Source organism: Talpa occidentalis, unplaced genomic scaffold (assembly GCF_014898055.3).
Source record: "Talpa occidentalis isolate TD23 unplaced genomic scaffold, MPIMG_talOcc4v2.1 talOcc4.6, whole genome shotgun sequence".
Classification (NCBI taxonomy): domain Eukaryota; kingdom Metazoa; phylum Chordata; class Mammalia; order Eulipotyphla; family Talpidae; genus Talpa; species Talpa occidentalis.
Window position 1 is genome coordinate 107,786,551 of NW_023604972.1, and position 16,235 is coordinate 107,802,785.

The 16,235-nt window shown below is 44.4% G+C and overlaps 2 protein-coding genes across 5 annotated transcripts in view; one reads left to right on the plus strand and one right to left on the minus strand.

Annotated features, from left to right (window-relative positions):
• LOC119261001 (uncharacterized) overlaps positions 1–12,094 on the plus strand; it is a 373,660-nt gene extending 361,566 nt beyond the window's left edge. For all 4 annotated transcript variants that reach the window (XM_054688233.1, XM_054688232.1, XM_054688231.1 and 1 more), the window contains 3 exons: positions 2,717–2,774; positions 10,798–11,083; positions 11,437–12,094. In XM_054688233.1, the coding sequence (XP_054544208.1) occupies positions 2,717–2,774; positions 10,798–11,083; positions 11,437–11,703 (611 nt within the window). In that variant the 3' untranslated portion in view covers positions 11,704–12,094. The remainder of the gene's footprint in view (positions 1–2,716; positions 2,775–10,797; positions 11,084–11,436) is intronic.
• On the minus strand, positions 11,982–13,261 carry LOC129144755 (5'-AMP-activated protein kinase catalytic subunit alpha-1-like). The gene is made up of 2 exons (XM_054688235.1): positions 12,805–13,261; positions 11,982–12,613 (listed from the first exon to the last, which is right to left on the minus strand). The coding sequence occupies exons 1-2, from the start codon at positions 13,160–13,162 to the stop codon at positions 12,507–12,509; spliced, it is 465 nt and encodes a 154-aa protein (XP_054544210.1). The 5' UTR covers positions 13,163–13,261; the 3' UTR covers positions 11,982–12,506.
• Between the last annotated feature and the right edge of the window lie 2,974 nt (positions 13,262–16,235).

Genomic DNA, 16,235 nt, shown 5'->3' on the forward strand with positions numbered 1-16,235 from the left:
CTCCTTCCACAGCTCCCACAAGGGCTGGTCCTCAAACCTGGCCACACCCTGTGGTAGCAGCAGCCATGGGTCTCCTGTTTCAGAAGTAGGTTAAAATGGGTGACATGCAGGATTTGAGAAGAGTAGGCTGTCTCCAAAAAAGGCCAAACACCACATCAGAGCAGACCTTATATATTACACCAAATGAGCCTTGTTTAAGCCACTGGAAGATGTTTGACCAGTGACACATCATTTACCATTTTGTGTCTTAGTTTCCTTATATGAAGACTGTAGATATTATTTCTGTTACCTCATTAGTTACTACTGAGAATAGAATAATTTTATATATATATATATATATATATATATATATATATATATATATATATCATGAAACAGTGCCTGGCATAGTAAGTGGTAAATAGATGCCAAGAATTGAAGAATTTAAAGCAGGAAATGGTACTATATATAAAAGCTCATTCAGAGGTGCATGTGTTTTTTAATGCTATGTGTGGCATTTTCTTTATTATTATAGCATTTTCCTTCTTAGAATAATAGGATAAACTAAGTGAAGAATTGCCTAATAATTAGGAAATACATTACAAATGATTTGATTGAAATTAAATTTTTAAGACTATTTAATGTCACTCAACTTTTCCCCCTTCAGGATAATTTATCATTTTTTTTTTTTTTACATTGTCTATATTTGGACCACTACCATCAACATGGCTTGATCTGCTCAATATTCTTCTAAATCTAACAGAAACCAGAGTCTTTCTGACTGTATCGGTTTCCTGAAGGGAACAGTTCATGCCAAGTTTCTGTGGCAAATGTCAGTGCTTAATACATACTGTGGGACGTTTAATAATCCTATGAAATCCTAGATATTAAATCACAACTTCAAACCACAGCCCTATTTTTCACATGTGTTCTCTTGCACATAGTGTTAGGTACAGAAACAGCTTTCTTAAACATTTCTACTTTTTTTCTTTTAAATGTATCTAATATAAAAATGTTTGATTTTTATTTATTTCCACAAATGCCACCCTTCCTGATTTAGCTTCTATGGAAAACAATATGGAGTTTTCCCAAAATATTAAAAATATATTATTTGATTCAGTAATTCTACTCCTTGGTATTTATCCAAAGAATGCAAAGCCACTATTTATATACTCTTTTAAGGTAAAATTAGATTAGTAGTTGCAAAGAAATTGTTTTATTAAATAATAAAGCACAACTGCTAATGATTTCCAAAGTTGTGTGGGAATAAAGATATTGAAAAATACATGAAGGCATTAAAAAGTCTTCTTTTTCCCTCCTATTTCTCCCCTTACTTCCCCTCTCCTTGCCTTGACTGCCCTTCCCTCACTGTCTCTCTCTCTCTATAAGAAATCATCCCTGTAGACAAAACCCTGGTATTTATTTCCATTAAAATGCTGAATTTTTTGGCGCGGCAGACCTCTCCTGTCTCGCCCGCTGCTCCCCTCAGCAGTGTATTTTGTCAGTTTGCCTGTTCTGTTTCCCGTTCTGTCTCTGGTGAATCCTCTCACCGTCCCACGAATCTGGCTTGTACCTCGGTTCTTGTATAAATGAATAAATAAATCTTTTTTTTAAATTTAAAAAAAAAATTAAAAAATGCTGAATTTTTTCTAAACCCTTTTACATCTAAATTTATAAAGAATTAATTTGAAAACAATAAAGGATATCAATATGTAAAACTTTCCACTTAAAGAAGAAATATTGGGAACTTTCTATAGCATGTTTATGCATAAATTGGGTGTATAAATTCAGATAAATTAAAAAAGGAAAAGATTAAGTCCAATTGGGATTTTGGTAATGTTCTTAAACTGAGGGTCTGAAAAGAACTTGGGAGGTCATCTAACCCTACCCCTCATGGACAAGTGAGGATATTTGGAGCAGGCAGATAAGATTGATCATTATTATGCTGAACTATTAGGCTCCAACATTACCCACAGATGGAAGGACAGACCTTCCCAGGCTTATGGGCAAGTCCAGCTGGTATTTCATTATCCCTCCTTGATAGTCTTTACTTTCAACTTCAAAAATATTAATAAAAGTAATATGGGTGTTTTTGTAAAGACAATAGGCCATTTCTTTCTCACTCTGCCTGTTCCAATAGCCTGTCATCAGGTATTTTTTTGCAGCTTTTAGAATAAAGTGACAAAATTCAAGTAGCTTCCAGCTGCCTTGTTAATCATCTTCCAATATCCTGATGTTATATCCATCAATTTATAATACACACTTAGAGAAAATTTTCATTTGATGAGATTTGGAACCCTGTTTTTAACTTAGAATAATGTATTCCTCCTCATTTTTCTAGCTAATTTGCTTTTATAGTCAAAGAAAAAGTTTATATTGCTGTCCTTCCAACATCATGAACATACTAACTCAATGATATATTACTGAAAACCAGAAAATATTACCCATTTTGGAACTAAGAATGAACTTGATTTAGGAGGGCAGCCTTTATGCCATGAGGGTAGTACATGCAGGAAAACGTTTAAAAGGACTATAAGCAACATGCTGAATGTCTGTGGAGACATAATGGTCTATTGTGTATATATAATAAAAGTGATATTACTGATTAAAAGACTGACTAAAATTTTTTTGGGTATATAGTAGCTCATTTATCATGAAGTGGTCAACTTCCTAAATCTCAGATAAAATCTTACATGATATAAATGAATGACATAGTTTCCTGTATTCTGTTTTATAGACACTTTTACAATGCCCAGAATAAAGGAGAGGGGGAGGAGAGAAAGAAGAAGAAACAAGTGAGTATGTAGTTTATCTAATTCTAACTTTAAAAAAATGTAATTGGGCAAATGAGAGAGCCGCTAGGACATAGAGACTCAAAACCATCTGACCTTGGAGAAGTCTTGGGCTCTTCCGTGTACATTAGACAATATGCTGTGTGGTAAGGAGGCCTGAGAGTGAGAACTAGAGGAAGAATCCTTATGTAGAAGGCCTTATAGAGCCCAGAGTAAGGGACCTACTTTCTCTCCCTGTGATATTCTTCCCTGCTTTCTTACATTTAGTTCCCATTTTCTAGGAGTATATTTTTGAATACATTTTTTCATGATAGATGGGATCAAGGAAGATAACTGAGAAAAATTCTCATCTGCTCTTTTAATTTTCTACAATTTCTCTAGAGATAAAATTTTATCTTCTTTATCCTAGACTTTTTTATAATGCTGGTTTGCTTCAAGTGTCTGGTGGTCCTTGGCTATTTGTTCATATTTTGAACAAAGAGGCAGATTCATGGGCATCTCCCGCTGTTATTGATTTCTCTGACAGGACATCTCTGTGTTATCAGAGCATATTGACTGCATGGTTACTTGTAGGACCCTGTGCTCCTCTTACTATCCAAAGTCACAACAGTCTCCCTTACCCCACATGTTTATTTGTATGGTGACCTTTCCTGGCTAAATTAAAGTCTGAAGCAACTGAGAAGTAGATCCCAAGATTGGATTAAAGGTGCACAAAATTATTTGTAGTAAAACATTCATAAGGGCCACAGAGAAAAGAAGGTAGATTGAGCTTTCAGAGCATAAAGCAGGGGCCTGACCATTGTGTGGAAAGAGGGAAAGACAAACACTGGGTAGGTTCTAGAAGGGTTATGCTAGGCTCTCAAGTCAAAGTAAGCTGCCAGAGGATTCCCACATCTTGCAGAATGGGTCTACCTCTGAGTTCCTACCACTCTTAATTACTGACTGGAAGTGTGGCTTTGCATGCAGATATTTGTAAATTCAGAGTTCAACAGCTGAGGATATCAATCTATGACAGCCAGAGATCCATGTGGTGCATTTTGTTGATTATTATATATGCTTGCATCAACTGTGATATTTATTTCCCTGCCATAGTAATCTGTGCTGGGTCTGTGAACTCTTTTGACCAATAGGCTGCAACACAAACAACTAAAATTTCGACAACTGAGTCTTAGGCCTGCAATGTCTCTTTAGTGCTTGTATATTGGTCTTTGTTGGAAGTGAGACACCATACCAGAACTCTGAATATCCTGGGGTGATCATGAAGAAGCCCACATTAGCAACATAAAAAAGTCTACATGGAAGAGCATGCTGGTGTCACATAGGTAAATAAAGCCTCTTGGGGCTTCTTGCCTATCCCAGACACCAGAAAATGCAGCTGAAAGATTGAGCCCAGCTAATTCTGCATGTGCAGAATCACAGCTCCATCAAGTCCTGCACAAAACTGATTAAAAGAATCATTATCAAATACAGTGGTGATTTTAAACCACTAAATTTTTGATGCCTTATAACTATTTAGCTGGAACTTCCCTCACACCCATACTATACTCAGTTTTCAAGCTACTATGAGTACCTTGCAAGGGCTTAGCCTTCGTAGAATACCATGGTGAATTAAGGGTGCAGCAACTGCGATGTCAATCAATATACAAAAGTAATCAACTGAACCAGAAGTCATTGTCTTTTTGCACTAAAAAACTTTAAGTAGTGATACTGGCTTAGGAATAGGAAAGTAGGAGTGGATCTAATTAACTCATGGATCTGGCTAATGGAGTTTCTGACAATAATAAAAATGTTAACTGACATCATTTAGCGGACAATATTTTAAGTAAGGTGGAGAAATCCACCAAAAAAGGGGGTTGTTTCATTTTCAAGCAAAATTTAAAGGGACTATTTCTAATTGAGGACTTACCAGGTGAGAAAATAAAACCATTTATCATCTCCAACTTGCCCAGCCAGCACCAAATCCCCAAAGTCCAGGTGCTGACTGTAAAATGTGGCCTCAGGGTAAATATCAAGTCAAGGGTCATCCTGGAAGAACCTTTGTTAAGGCCTCAGAAAATTTTAAATGGTAATGCTTTGACATCTCAGATTGATGAAAGAGCTTCTAAAAATCTTAAGTGAGTTGTCCCATGGCACTCTGAATCACAGTCCGAAGTTGAGGGGAGCACGTCTTGGAGATACTTATGGATGAAGGTTTTGACTAATGTAAAATATAGTGCATTATAATTTGATATATATGAAAGCCATATTTCTGTAATAGGAAATGCACCAGATTTCACTGGGAGAGATAAAAGAGCCCCCCAAAAAGTGACCTCAGGTCCCCAAACTTCTATAGGCAGGAAAATCTCCAGATAGCACACAACAGCAATGCCTCATGGGACATGAAGTCGGGTCTTTTTTTTTTTTTTTCTCTAGGAGAATCTCTCCCTGCAGTAGAGATGGATTACAGTCATTGTCATTTCAAAGTCCTCAGAGCAGCAGGAATTGGTGCTCAGTGGCTTTCAAAATGGATATGTGACTGTCATATGGGACCTGTTTTCTCCCCTTTTTGAATGAATCTATAGCAGTTATTCTGTGTCTATTTTCCCATGATACATTGGGCATGGGTAGAAAACACACTTTTTTGTTTTTTATTCATATGTCTTTGAAGCTGAGATGCTACACCCAAAGAACTTTTTATTCTCCCTGCACCCAATTCAGATGAATAAGTCGTATTCCTCAAGTCTGGTCCTGATGCTGTAATAGAATTAAGTTTTGGAAAGAGAGGTGAGTGCATTTTGCATGAGGGAAGGAATTTTTTTTGGACAGAGGGAATAGTGTGTTTCTAAACTTGGTGACAGAAATCCTCATCCCACATGCTATTTTGCACTGTGCCTTTTCCTTGACCCCATTAATTATAAGGTATGTTTTTTCTTCTAAAATCTGAGCTGTTTCTAGTACCTGTTTTTGACTAATAGAATATACCAGAAGTGACTTTATGAAACTTAGCAGTCTGGGGCTTAAAAGTCTACAACATCTTTCTTCACCACTTGGAAGCCAGTGGTCCTGTAAATGACCCACTATCCTGAGACCACCAGTTGTGAAGAAGTGCAAGCTAGCCATGAGGAGCAGGAGCTCTCGGAGACACCAGCAATGTATTCAAGTCTTCTTGAACCTTCTAGCCCAGCCCAGCCAGGGATAACTGCAAATTGATTAAATAAATGACCCTGGTGCCACAGAAATAATTCACTACATTAAATCCTGATACACACATATTCATGAACAGATAAAATGGTTGTTTAAAGCCACTTTGAGTTGATTATGGGTTTACATAACTGAAATAGACTCAAACCTCCAGTCTTAGTACTCCCTAGCTTCTTCTGTATTAATTACTGAAGCTCCTCAGTTAGGATGTCCATGAACTACAATCCATGGGGAACATAGTCATTATGAAAACTATGCAATAACAGGTTTTGATCAGTCACCTCATTTTTTACCCCCTAAATTGTCCCATTCCAATTTATATTTAGCAATTCCACGGTCTGCCTGTGTGGAAGAAAAAAAATAAAACAAATCTTTCTATGTTTCATTTTTCTCCTATAGGTGCCTTTCACTCATTCAATTTTCCTGAAATTTATCTTAATTTTAGTTCAACATCTCCTCACATTCTAAAAGTTTTAATGATTTATTTTAATTTTTAATTTCACAATTTTATTTTAGAAATTATATTTACTATATCATAGTTGCAGAAATTTTAGATATTAAAAATGATACAATGGAATTATTTGTCATTTTATTGAGGTAACATTAGTTTGCAACACTGTCCATGACTTAGAGGTATAGGATCACGCCTCTTCAGATGTATGTTTCCACACACCACACCCACCACCAAGCCATCTATAGTCCTCCACCATAGCCTACTGTGTCCCCATCCCACTTTGCTCTCCACCCCCCCACCTACACTGTAGCCTCAATTCTATCAGATTTTTAGTGTTTCTTACTGGTTTGGTTTTGTCTGATCCTTTGTTTTGTTTCTCTATGTTCCACATGTGATACCGTCTGGTATTGGTCTTTTCTGATTTATTTTCCTTAGCATAAGCCCCTCCAGTTCCATCCATGTTGTCACAAATGGCAAGAATTTATCTTTTCTTATAGCTGAATAATAGTCCACTGTGTATGTGTACCACATCTTGATCCACTCACCTATCCTGGGGTACTTTGGTTGTTTCCATAGCTTGGCTATTGTAAATAGTGCTGCAGTCAGCATAGGAATACATATGACCCTTCAAATTAGTGTTTTTGCAGGTAGATAGCCATGAGTGGAATTGCTGGATCATACGGTAGATCTGTTTTTAATATTTTGAGAAATCACCATCTTGTTTTCCAGAGGGGCTGGGCCACTCTACTTCTACCAAAAGAGTAAGAGGGCTCCTTTTTCTCCACACCCTCACCAGCACTTGTTTCTGGTCTTTGTGATATGGGCCATTCTCACAGGTTTGTGATGGCATCTCATTGTAGTTTGGGTTTGCATTTTCGGGATGATAAGTGGTGAGCATTTTTTCATGTACCTCTTGACCATCTCTTCATCTTCTTTGAAGAAGTGTCTATTGAACTCTTTTGCCCACTTTTTTAAAATTGGGCTTTTATTTTTGTTGAGTTATATGAGTCTTTGTAGATCTTGGTATCAGTCCCTTGTTGGCTATATGCTATGTAAATATTTACTTCATTATTAGGGTGCCTTTTTCTTTTAGCAATAGTTTCTTTAAATGTGCAGGTTTTTACTTTGATGTAATCCCAATTGTTTATATTCACATTTGTTTCTCTGGCTATTGGAGAGGAATCCACAAAGATATCACAGAAACCTATGCCATACATCATTTTGCCTGTGTTTTCTTCTATGCATCATTCAATGTTTTTGGTGGTAGGAGAAAAGCCTGAGTGCATAATCTATATTCTGGAACAAGAAGTCCATTTATCTACTTTCTAATAAGCATTTGTTTATTTCCTTATTACTTCAATGAAAAATTTCATGCATAAAAGATCACAGTAGCTTTTAAGCATAATCTGTAGCAGTTGACAAAAAAGTGAGAGAGACAAGCACTTTGGCAACTCAAATGCAAGACCTGGTGAAATGAAAGACAGGAGAGAGTTGCATGTGCTATATAGACTAATGAAAATGAAATTCACTCTTAAATCTGATATGAAAGTATAGAGCTGACTTTACAGAGAAGGATCACATGAGTACCTTGCATTTTGCATCCAACATAGTGTGCTCAAAGATGCCTATGAAATATAATTTTAATTGAAATGTTTAATGAAAAGTCTTCAGTCTTGTATGAGTACACCTTCAATAGCTGGCAAGATCAGATGAGTTTTCATATCCAGGAAAAAGCAGAAGGCACAGTTTGAAAGAGCCAACAATGAGCGCAAATAGTATTTTGGCATGACCTGAGTGCTGATTTTGTAGAGTGATCCATTTGGCTCCAGTACTATTTAGAAATGGATGCTTGAGTATATATAAATTTGAAAGACATATCCACAAAAATATTTCCTTTCAGTTGATACTGGAAAGATTATGGCATTCTTAAACATAGTTGCGATAAAATATGAAAAAAAGATTGGAAATAAAAAAATTAAAAGAATAAAGACAAAAAGAAAAAAAATAAGCAAATAATAAAATAATAAAGGAAAATAAAAAACAGAAATAAAAATAACTAAAATAAATAGCTAAAACAAATAACTAAATAAGTAAAAAAAAAAAACGAAAACCAAATACACCAAAACACACTCTCGCTCTCTCTGCCGAGTCCACAGGTCACTGTCCCAAAGCTTCTGGCTCCTCAGGACACAGCCGCAGGCCGGCCAGGGCCTATGGAGGCTCTGCCGGTGACATGACAGCGGCTCTCTGTGGCGTCAGAGCCAGAGGCCACAGCCATCGGCAGAGGGAACCCAGTGGCTTTTCAGCCTTAACGAGAAAGCTACTGCCAAGAGGTGTGTTCATAGGACTTACTAGAGATTGAAGTGTACCCAGTTGACGACAGCCCGTAGAATGCCGGAGAGGCCGTTTCACTTGTAGTGAGAAACCCCGTCCCAGGTTTTGGCTTTTCAAGGTCTCCCCATAGACTGTCACTGCCTCAATCTCTGATGCGTCTCAAAATGACAGGACACCGTCAACTGACATCATAAACGGCACAACATCGTGAGCATGAGACTCGACACAGTCCATCTTCGCATCCTCACACTGAAAACTCTGGGACGTGGTTTCCCTCCATTTTTGCCTGAGAGCTGAGCGTGCCCATCGGCCACCTCGCAGGCCCGAGGCAGGGGCGGCTCTGGCAGGCGGGAGGATGCAGTAAAGCTCGGCCAGTGGGGTCCCTCTTCCCCGTGTCTGCTGCTCTCCTGTCTTGCCTGCTAGTGCCAGGGCACAGCCCCCTCCCTCACTGTCAAGAGTGTCGCCAGCAGCACGACCCGGGGTGTGTGTCCGTCACGCGGTGCCTGCCACGGTCGCCCCATGCTGTGGGGACACCCTCTGATCTGACTCAGATGGGGCTGGGGGCAGATGGAGGTGGTCAGCTCCCACCGAGATTTCTGGCTTAGAAATATCTGCTTCTTGCTCGAGCTGGGGGCCGGGGGGCGGGTTGGTTGGCAAAGGGCAGGTCCAGACGCTGTGACCCTGAGCCCTGCCAGGAATTACCTGGCAGCTGGAAATGGTGGGTCCAGGTGAACAATGGGGGCTCTGTTACTGCTCAGGCTGCAGGTTCCTTTCACCCTCCAACCCTGCTCTGCTCACTCACAGTATCAGCTGAGGACCCAGTCTCACCTGAGCAGCCTGGAGCACAGTCAGAGCCCCGAAGCTCAGAAGCATTGGCTCAGGGCTGTGGGGACTGATACTGCTCCAGCGCCTCTTTTCCCAGGTCCGAAGAGTGGAGGGTTTGATTTGGCTCAGGGCAAGAGGACACACAGGGCAGGCTTCCCGCTGGGCCATCTGCCCCTGGGGAGCCTGGCCCATCAATGGCTTTGAGAGGTTGTGCTGCTCCCTCCTGCCAACTGCTGCTGCTGCTGCTGCTGAGCTGCCACGCAGAGCATGTTACGGCCACTTCCATTTCGGTTGCTGACTCCAATGTCCATTCCAGTTTTTCTCTCAAATGTGCTTGCACGTCTCCTCCTCTGCTTTGCTGTCCTTAACTGAACTAATCCATCTCATGGCTTCCAATGTTCTCTGCACATCCATGACCTCAAAGTATCTCATTCTGGCCCACAACTCCCTCAACCCCAGCTCTGAGAACCACTTGCCTAGTCCTCACCTCCACTCGATCAGTGTCTTCAGCATCACGCAGCCACAATTGTATAGGGTTTTTTAGATTTAGTTTTATTTATGCATCCAAGTATGGGGTGCAGGCCAGAGATGTAGGGGCTGAGAGGATTCACCAGAGACATTTGGGGATCAGAACAGGCAGATGTCATGAAATCCACTGCTGAAGGCAGAAATAGGGAGACAGGAGAGATCTGCTGCCCCCTGTGGGTAGCTCTGTGGCTGGTTGGGGATCGAACTCATGCTGCAGAGGCTGCCCATAGCTTCACAGTGCATCACCAGGGAGGACCCACTTTTGAAGCCATGATACTAATTCTCTACAGCTCTCTGTATGTCTTTTTGATGGTAGAAGGTATATGAACACTTCCCACCTATAGAACCACACACATGCACACACACATGTACTGACTCCCATGCACATACTTGCACAGACACAGTGCAAGACGTGCACATGTGCCTAAGGAAAATGGTGCAAATACCTAATGACATACTCCTTGGTAGGTCTGTTTCACTATCTCATGTCACCATGGTATCACCCTGTGGCCCATCTGACTTATAAAATTTCCTAAATGCTTTCTAAAATTTTCAAGCAAATCCAGGTATCTGATGACCCATGTGTTGGAAGTGTGGGTGCATTCATACATGAGAAGCAAATGCAGTCGATGTCAAACACTGATTTAATGTTTCATGGGATAGACATGTTAACAGAACAATCCCATTTCTGACTGTCTCCTGCAGGCAGAGAAAGAGCATTGAGATGCCTCCACGCCCCAGCGCCCCACAGGCAGAGCAGGTCCCCTGGAGGTGCCCCCTGCAGTGGGGAGCCAGTCTGTCCATCAGCAGCCGCCTCCCGCGCCATCCGGGACCTGCGTGGAAGAGAAGAGCCAATAAAGCCCAAGCACAGAGTTACCTGTTTAGGATGCTCTTTTGCCAGCGAAATCCCTCCAGGGCGGGCTGCCCAGACCTGCTTTTACAGGGCTCAGAAGGAAACCAGGAGGCCCCAGGAGCCGCCACTAGCTGGCGGGTGAGCGATTCTCCAACTTGGAATTTCAGTGTTGAAAGGGGCGAAATCCAGGGGGCTTGCTACCGAGGCTGTCAGTCCGTGACAATGCCGCTCAGATGGAAGAGCTCCTGCAGCCTCTGTGCCATCCGTGTGCCCAGGGGTCGGCAGCAGGGCTCTCCCAGCAAGGGGGCAGGGAGGCCTTCAGGGGACAGAGCCTAAGATGGGGGAGAGAGGCCCAGGGTTCCCCGCCTCTGGCCCTGGAGCCTCTGGTGGCTCCCCCCACACAGCCCCACACCCCTCCTGGGGCCCTGTACCTGCTCAGCTCTCCCCAACCCCTCCACAGTACCACCTTCACCAGCTCTGCTCCCCTCCAGGTGCTTCACCAGTTCCGTTGCCCTCCTGGCCCTTCACCTGCTCTGCTCCAGGGACATCTGTGCTCCAGGGACATCGGTGCTGCCCAGACTTCTGTGCTGCAGTCCTGTGCATCTCGTGCTGCTCCTGGGCCCTCTGACTGGGCCCAGCCCCTGAGCCTCTCCAGAGCCTCAACCTTTCCTGGGGTGCTCCTGTTCACCATGGCCACTGAGTGGTTGTGCTTTGGTGGGGGGAGGGGGGACTTCTGCCTGTTGTGGCAGTATTCTTAGTTTTTGTTGCTGTGCAGTTTGAATGCTGCACAGCAGGGACAAAATTCCAAGATATGGTTTATTATTCTATCTCTGGCCCTCCCGCCTTGGCTTGACACACCAGGACAGCTTGCAAGGCAACCATTTTCAACCCCACTAATTGTTGGTGAAGGGGCCACTGCATTCGTATGGCACCAGCCACGTCTTGGGGAAGATCTTAAGGTGGTGCTGGAGGGCTGGGGAGTTGGACTGATAATGTTGGCCCTGCATTCCTGGTCCCCTCCAGCTGGGGGCCTGCCACAGTGGTGCTGCTGTGCTCCCTGGTGTCCTCCAGCTGGGGCCCTGAACGGATGTGCTGCCGTCCTCCCAGGCATCCTCCAGCACCAGGCCTAGCACCTAGGGTCTGCTCTTCTCTGGGGCGTCCTCCTGGAGGGGGCCCTGCCCGGAGGTGGTGGTGTGCTCCTGGGCGTCCTCCAGCTCAGGGACTCTGGCAGAGATGACCTTGTTCCCCCGGGTGGCATCCTCTCCCTTCTTTTGGACTGCCTCTTTTCGCAGGATACCTGGCCTCTGGGTATTCCCCAAAACCTCAGGCTGCGGGGGGCAGTCCTTGGAATCGGGGTCACCATAGGGCACAGTGTGAGGGAAGGACTCACAAAAGGTGACATGCCTCAGCCACACCTCCTCCTCCTCCTCGGGGTCCTCCTCCCCCTCCTGCCTCCTGGAGCAGAGGATCAGGTAGGTGCCCATGACCTCTTTGTACTTTTTCGCCTCAATGGCCTCTCGAATGTCTTGCCTCTGGTGGCCCAGGCGCTCCATCGCTTTGATTATGGCCGGGTCCTGGTGGCCGAGGGACAGCTCGCTGAAGGGCAGGGTCCTCCTTCCACCCAGGGGTGCTGCTTGATGCTCTCCAGGGTGCTGCGTCTCCAGGGGTCTAGTGCCAGCACTTTGGTTAGCAGGTCCCGGCACTCGACCGAGAGGTAGGAGGGCATGTGGATGTACCCGCCCAGGACATGGTCCCTGATCTGCCGGGGCTGGTCCCCGTGAATGAAGGGCAGTGTGCCGGTGACCATCTGGTAGAGCATGACGCCCAGGCTCCACACGTCCACCCTGGGGCCGTTGTACCTCTGGCGAAGGTAGACTTCAGGTACTCTGGGCGACAGCAGCATGAGCTCAAAGCCTTGCGGAAGCCCTGGACGCTGAGCCTGAAGTCCACCAGCTTTACTGTTCCCTCTCGGGTCAGCAGCATGTTCTGGGCTTCACATCCCGGTGGGCGATGCCTTTGGTGTGGATCTGCTGAAGATAGGATCTGCTGAAACAGCTGGCGGGCCTCGCCCTCCACCAGGCGCCCACGCTCGCTCAGGGAGTCCTGCAGGTCTTCCCCCTCCACGTACTCCATCATGAGCTGCAGCTCCTCCCGGGTGTCCACCACCTGGAATAGCTCCACGATGTTCGGGTGGTGAAGGGCCTCCATGCACCCCATCTCGCGGGCCAGGAGCCGGAGGTTGGGCAGGTCGGACTTCCGGACGCCCTTGATGGCCACCTTGGTGCCCGTGAGGGCGGGAAGCGCCAGCGTCACCTTGGCCTGGGCGCCCTACCCCAGCTCCTGCAGCACTGGGAAGGTTTTTGCTTTACGTCCCTGGGGAGTGTGGTGCTTAAGCACAGCGAGCTTGGGCTTGGACGGTGCTGACTACACTCACCAGCCCTGGCTGGGCGCACAGCCCTTGCGCTACCTCGGCTGACAACTGACTCGCCTACGATAGTAACAAATGTACAATTAATCTAGTATTAATAGTACTAATAGTATTCAAAAAATACTAACCTCACTAAATACTAACAGTGCTAATAACTCTACCGGCAATACTAACTTCACTACCTTACTAGCAGTACTAACTACACTAACAATAAATGAAAATACACGAACAAAAAAATTACAAATAAGATAAAAATGTAAAAATATGATACAAAGAGGGCCTCCTCTAGTGGCGCAGCGGTTGAGCGCTGGTTTGCGAGGCTGTCCACAGCCTCTGCAGCACTGTTCAATCCCCGGCCACCGAAGGAGGGTCCCACATGGCGCGCAGACCTCTCCTGCTGCACTGGCTGCTCCCCTCAGCAGTGTATTTCGTCCATCTGCCTGTTCTGTTCCCCACTCTGGCTCTGGTTAATTCTCTCACCGTCCTGCACTTCTGACTGTACCCAGTGCTTGTATAGATAAAAAATCTTTAAAAAAAAATGATACAAACCAATTACAAACTAACCACTAAATTTAATAATAAAACAGAACAGCAACAAAGACAAATAGAACAAACAACAATTAGAAACTAAAAAAAAAAAAAAAACCAAAGAGGGAGAAAGAACAAACAACGAAATAACAACAGAAGGGAAAATGGGGGAGATCACACAAAAAAGAAAAATCAAAAAACTAAAAACTGAAATAAAAATAAAGATAAAAAGACAAAAACAAAAAGCAAATAATAAAACAAGGAAAATAAAAAAGAAAAAGTGGAAAAAATATAAGCAAATAAAAAATAAGAAAGGAAAATAAGAAAAAAACATAAAATAAAATAAATAGCTAAAACAAATAACTAACCAAGTAAACAAATAAATAAACCAAAAGAAAACCAAATGCACCAAAACACGCTCTCGCTCTCTCTGCCGAGTCCACAGGTCACTGTCCCAAAGCTTCTGGCTCCTCAGGACACAGCCGCAGGCCGGCCAGGGCCTATGGAGGCTCTGCCGGTGACATGACAGCGGCTCTCTGTGGCGTCAGAGCCAGAGGCCACAGCCATCGGCAGAGGGAACCCAGTGGCTTTTCAGCCTTAACGAGAAAGCTACTGCCAAGAGGTGTGTTCATAGGACTTACTAGAGATTGAAATGTACCCAGTTGACGACAGCCCGTAGAATGCCGGAGAGGCCGTTTCACTTGTAGTGAGAAACCCCGTCCCAGGTTTTGGCTTTTCAAGGTCTCCCCATAGACTGTCACTGCCTCAATCTCTGATGCGTCTCAAAATGACAGGACACCGTCAACTGACATCATAAACGGCACAACATCGTGAGCATGAGACTCGACACAGTCCGTCTTCGCATCCTCACACTGAAAACTCTGGGACGTGGTTTCCCTCCATTTTTGCCCGAGAGCTGAGCGTGCCCATCGGCCACCTCGCAGGCCCGAGGCAGGGGCGGCTCTGGCAGGCGGGAGGATGCAGTAAAGCTCGGCCAGTGGGGTCCCTCTTCCCCGTGTCTGCTGCTCTCCTGTCTTGCCTGCTAGTGCCAGGGCACAGCCCCCTCCCTCACTGTCAAGAGTGTCGCCAGCAGCACGACCCGGGGTGTGTGTCCCTCACGCCGTGCTGCCTGCCACGGTCGCCCCATGCTGTGGGGACACCCTCTGACCCAACTCAGATGGGGGTGGTCAGCTCCCACCGAGATTTCTGGCTTAGAAATATCTGCTTCTTGCTCGAGCTGGGGGCCGGGGGGCGGGTTGGTTGGCAAAGGGCAGGTCCAGAGGCTGTGACCCTGAGCCCTGCCAGGAATTACCTGGCAGCTGGAAATGGTGGGTCCAGGTGAACAACGGGGGTTCTGTTACTGCTCAGGCTGCAGGTTCCTTTCACCCTCCAAGCCTGCTCAGCTCACTCACAGTATCAGCTGAGGACCCAGTCTCACCTGAGCAGCCTGAAGCACAGTCAGAGCCCCGAAGTTCAGAAGCATTGGCTCAGGGCTGTGGGGACAGATACTGATCCAGGGTTTGATTTGGCTCAGGGCATGAGGACACACAGGGCAGGTTTCCACTGTTCCATCTGCCCCTGGGGAGCTTGACCCATCAATGGCTTTGAGAGGTTGTGCTGCTCCCTCCTGCCAACTGCTGCTGCTGCTGCTGCTGAGCTGCTGCAGAGAGCGAGTTATGGCCACCCATGCCCTCCCCAACTTGGTGCTTCAGTTCTATAGTCAGCTCTCAGGGTTAGTTTTTAAGCTTGTCTTGACATGACTATTAATTTAGTTAATTTATATTCCACATATTAGTGACACCACTCAGTATTTATTTTTTCTCCTGTTTATTTCACTTAGCATTATCCCTTCAAGTTCCATCCATGTTGCCAAAAATGGCATAAGTTTATCTTTTTTGATTGCTGAGTAATATTCCTTTGTTTATATGTATCACATCTTCTTGAACTGCTCATCTGTCCTGGGGCATTTAAATTGTTTCCATATCTTGGCTATTCTAGATAGTGCTGCTATAAACATAAGTGTGCGGGTTTCCTTTAGAACTAGCATTTTTGTGCTCTTTGGACAGATATCTCGGAATGGAATTGCTGGGTCATATGGTAAATCCACTTTTAGTCTCTTGAGGAATCTCCACACTTTTTTCCATAGAAGTTGGATTAGTCTACATTCCCACCAACAATGGAATAGTGTTCCTTTCTCTCCATATCCTCAGCAGCACTTGTTTGTGTTGTTTTTTTTTTTAATATGGGTTAATCTTACAGGTGTGAGATATTATTTTTATTGTAAGTGCATCAGTCTGTTCAGGTGTTGGTGTGGATCTTGTGGGAAGTCACAAG

Excerpts from the sequence above, each read along its gene's own strand:
- LOC129144755 (XM_054688235.1), bottom strand. The coding sequence starts at position 13,162 with ATGGGGTGCATGGAGGCCCTTCACCACCCGAACATCGTGGAGCTATTC. Across the intron at positions 12,614-12,804 it reads GAAGTCTACCTTCGCCAGAG|ACCCCTGGAGACGCAGCACC; the intron begins GTACAACGGCCC and ends TGCTGGCACTAG.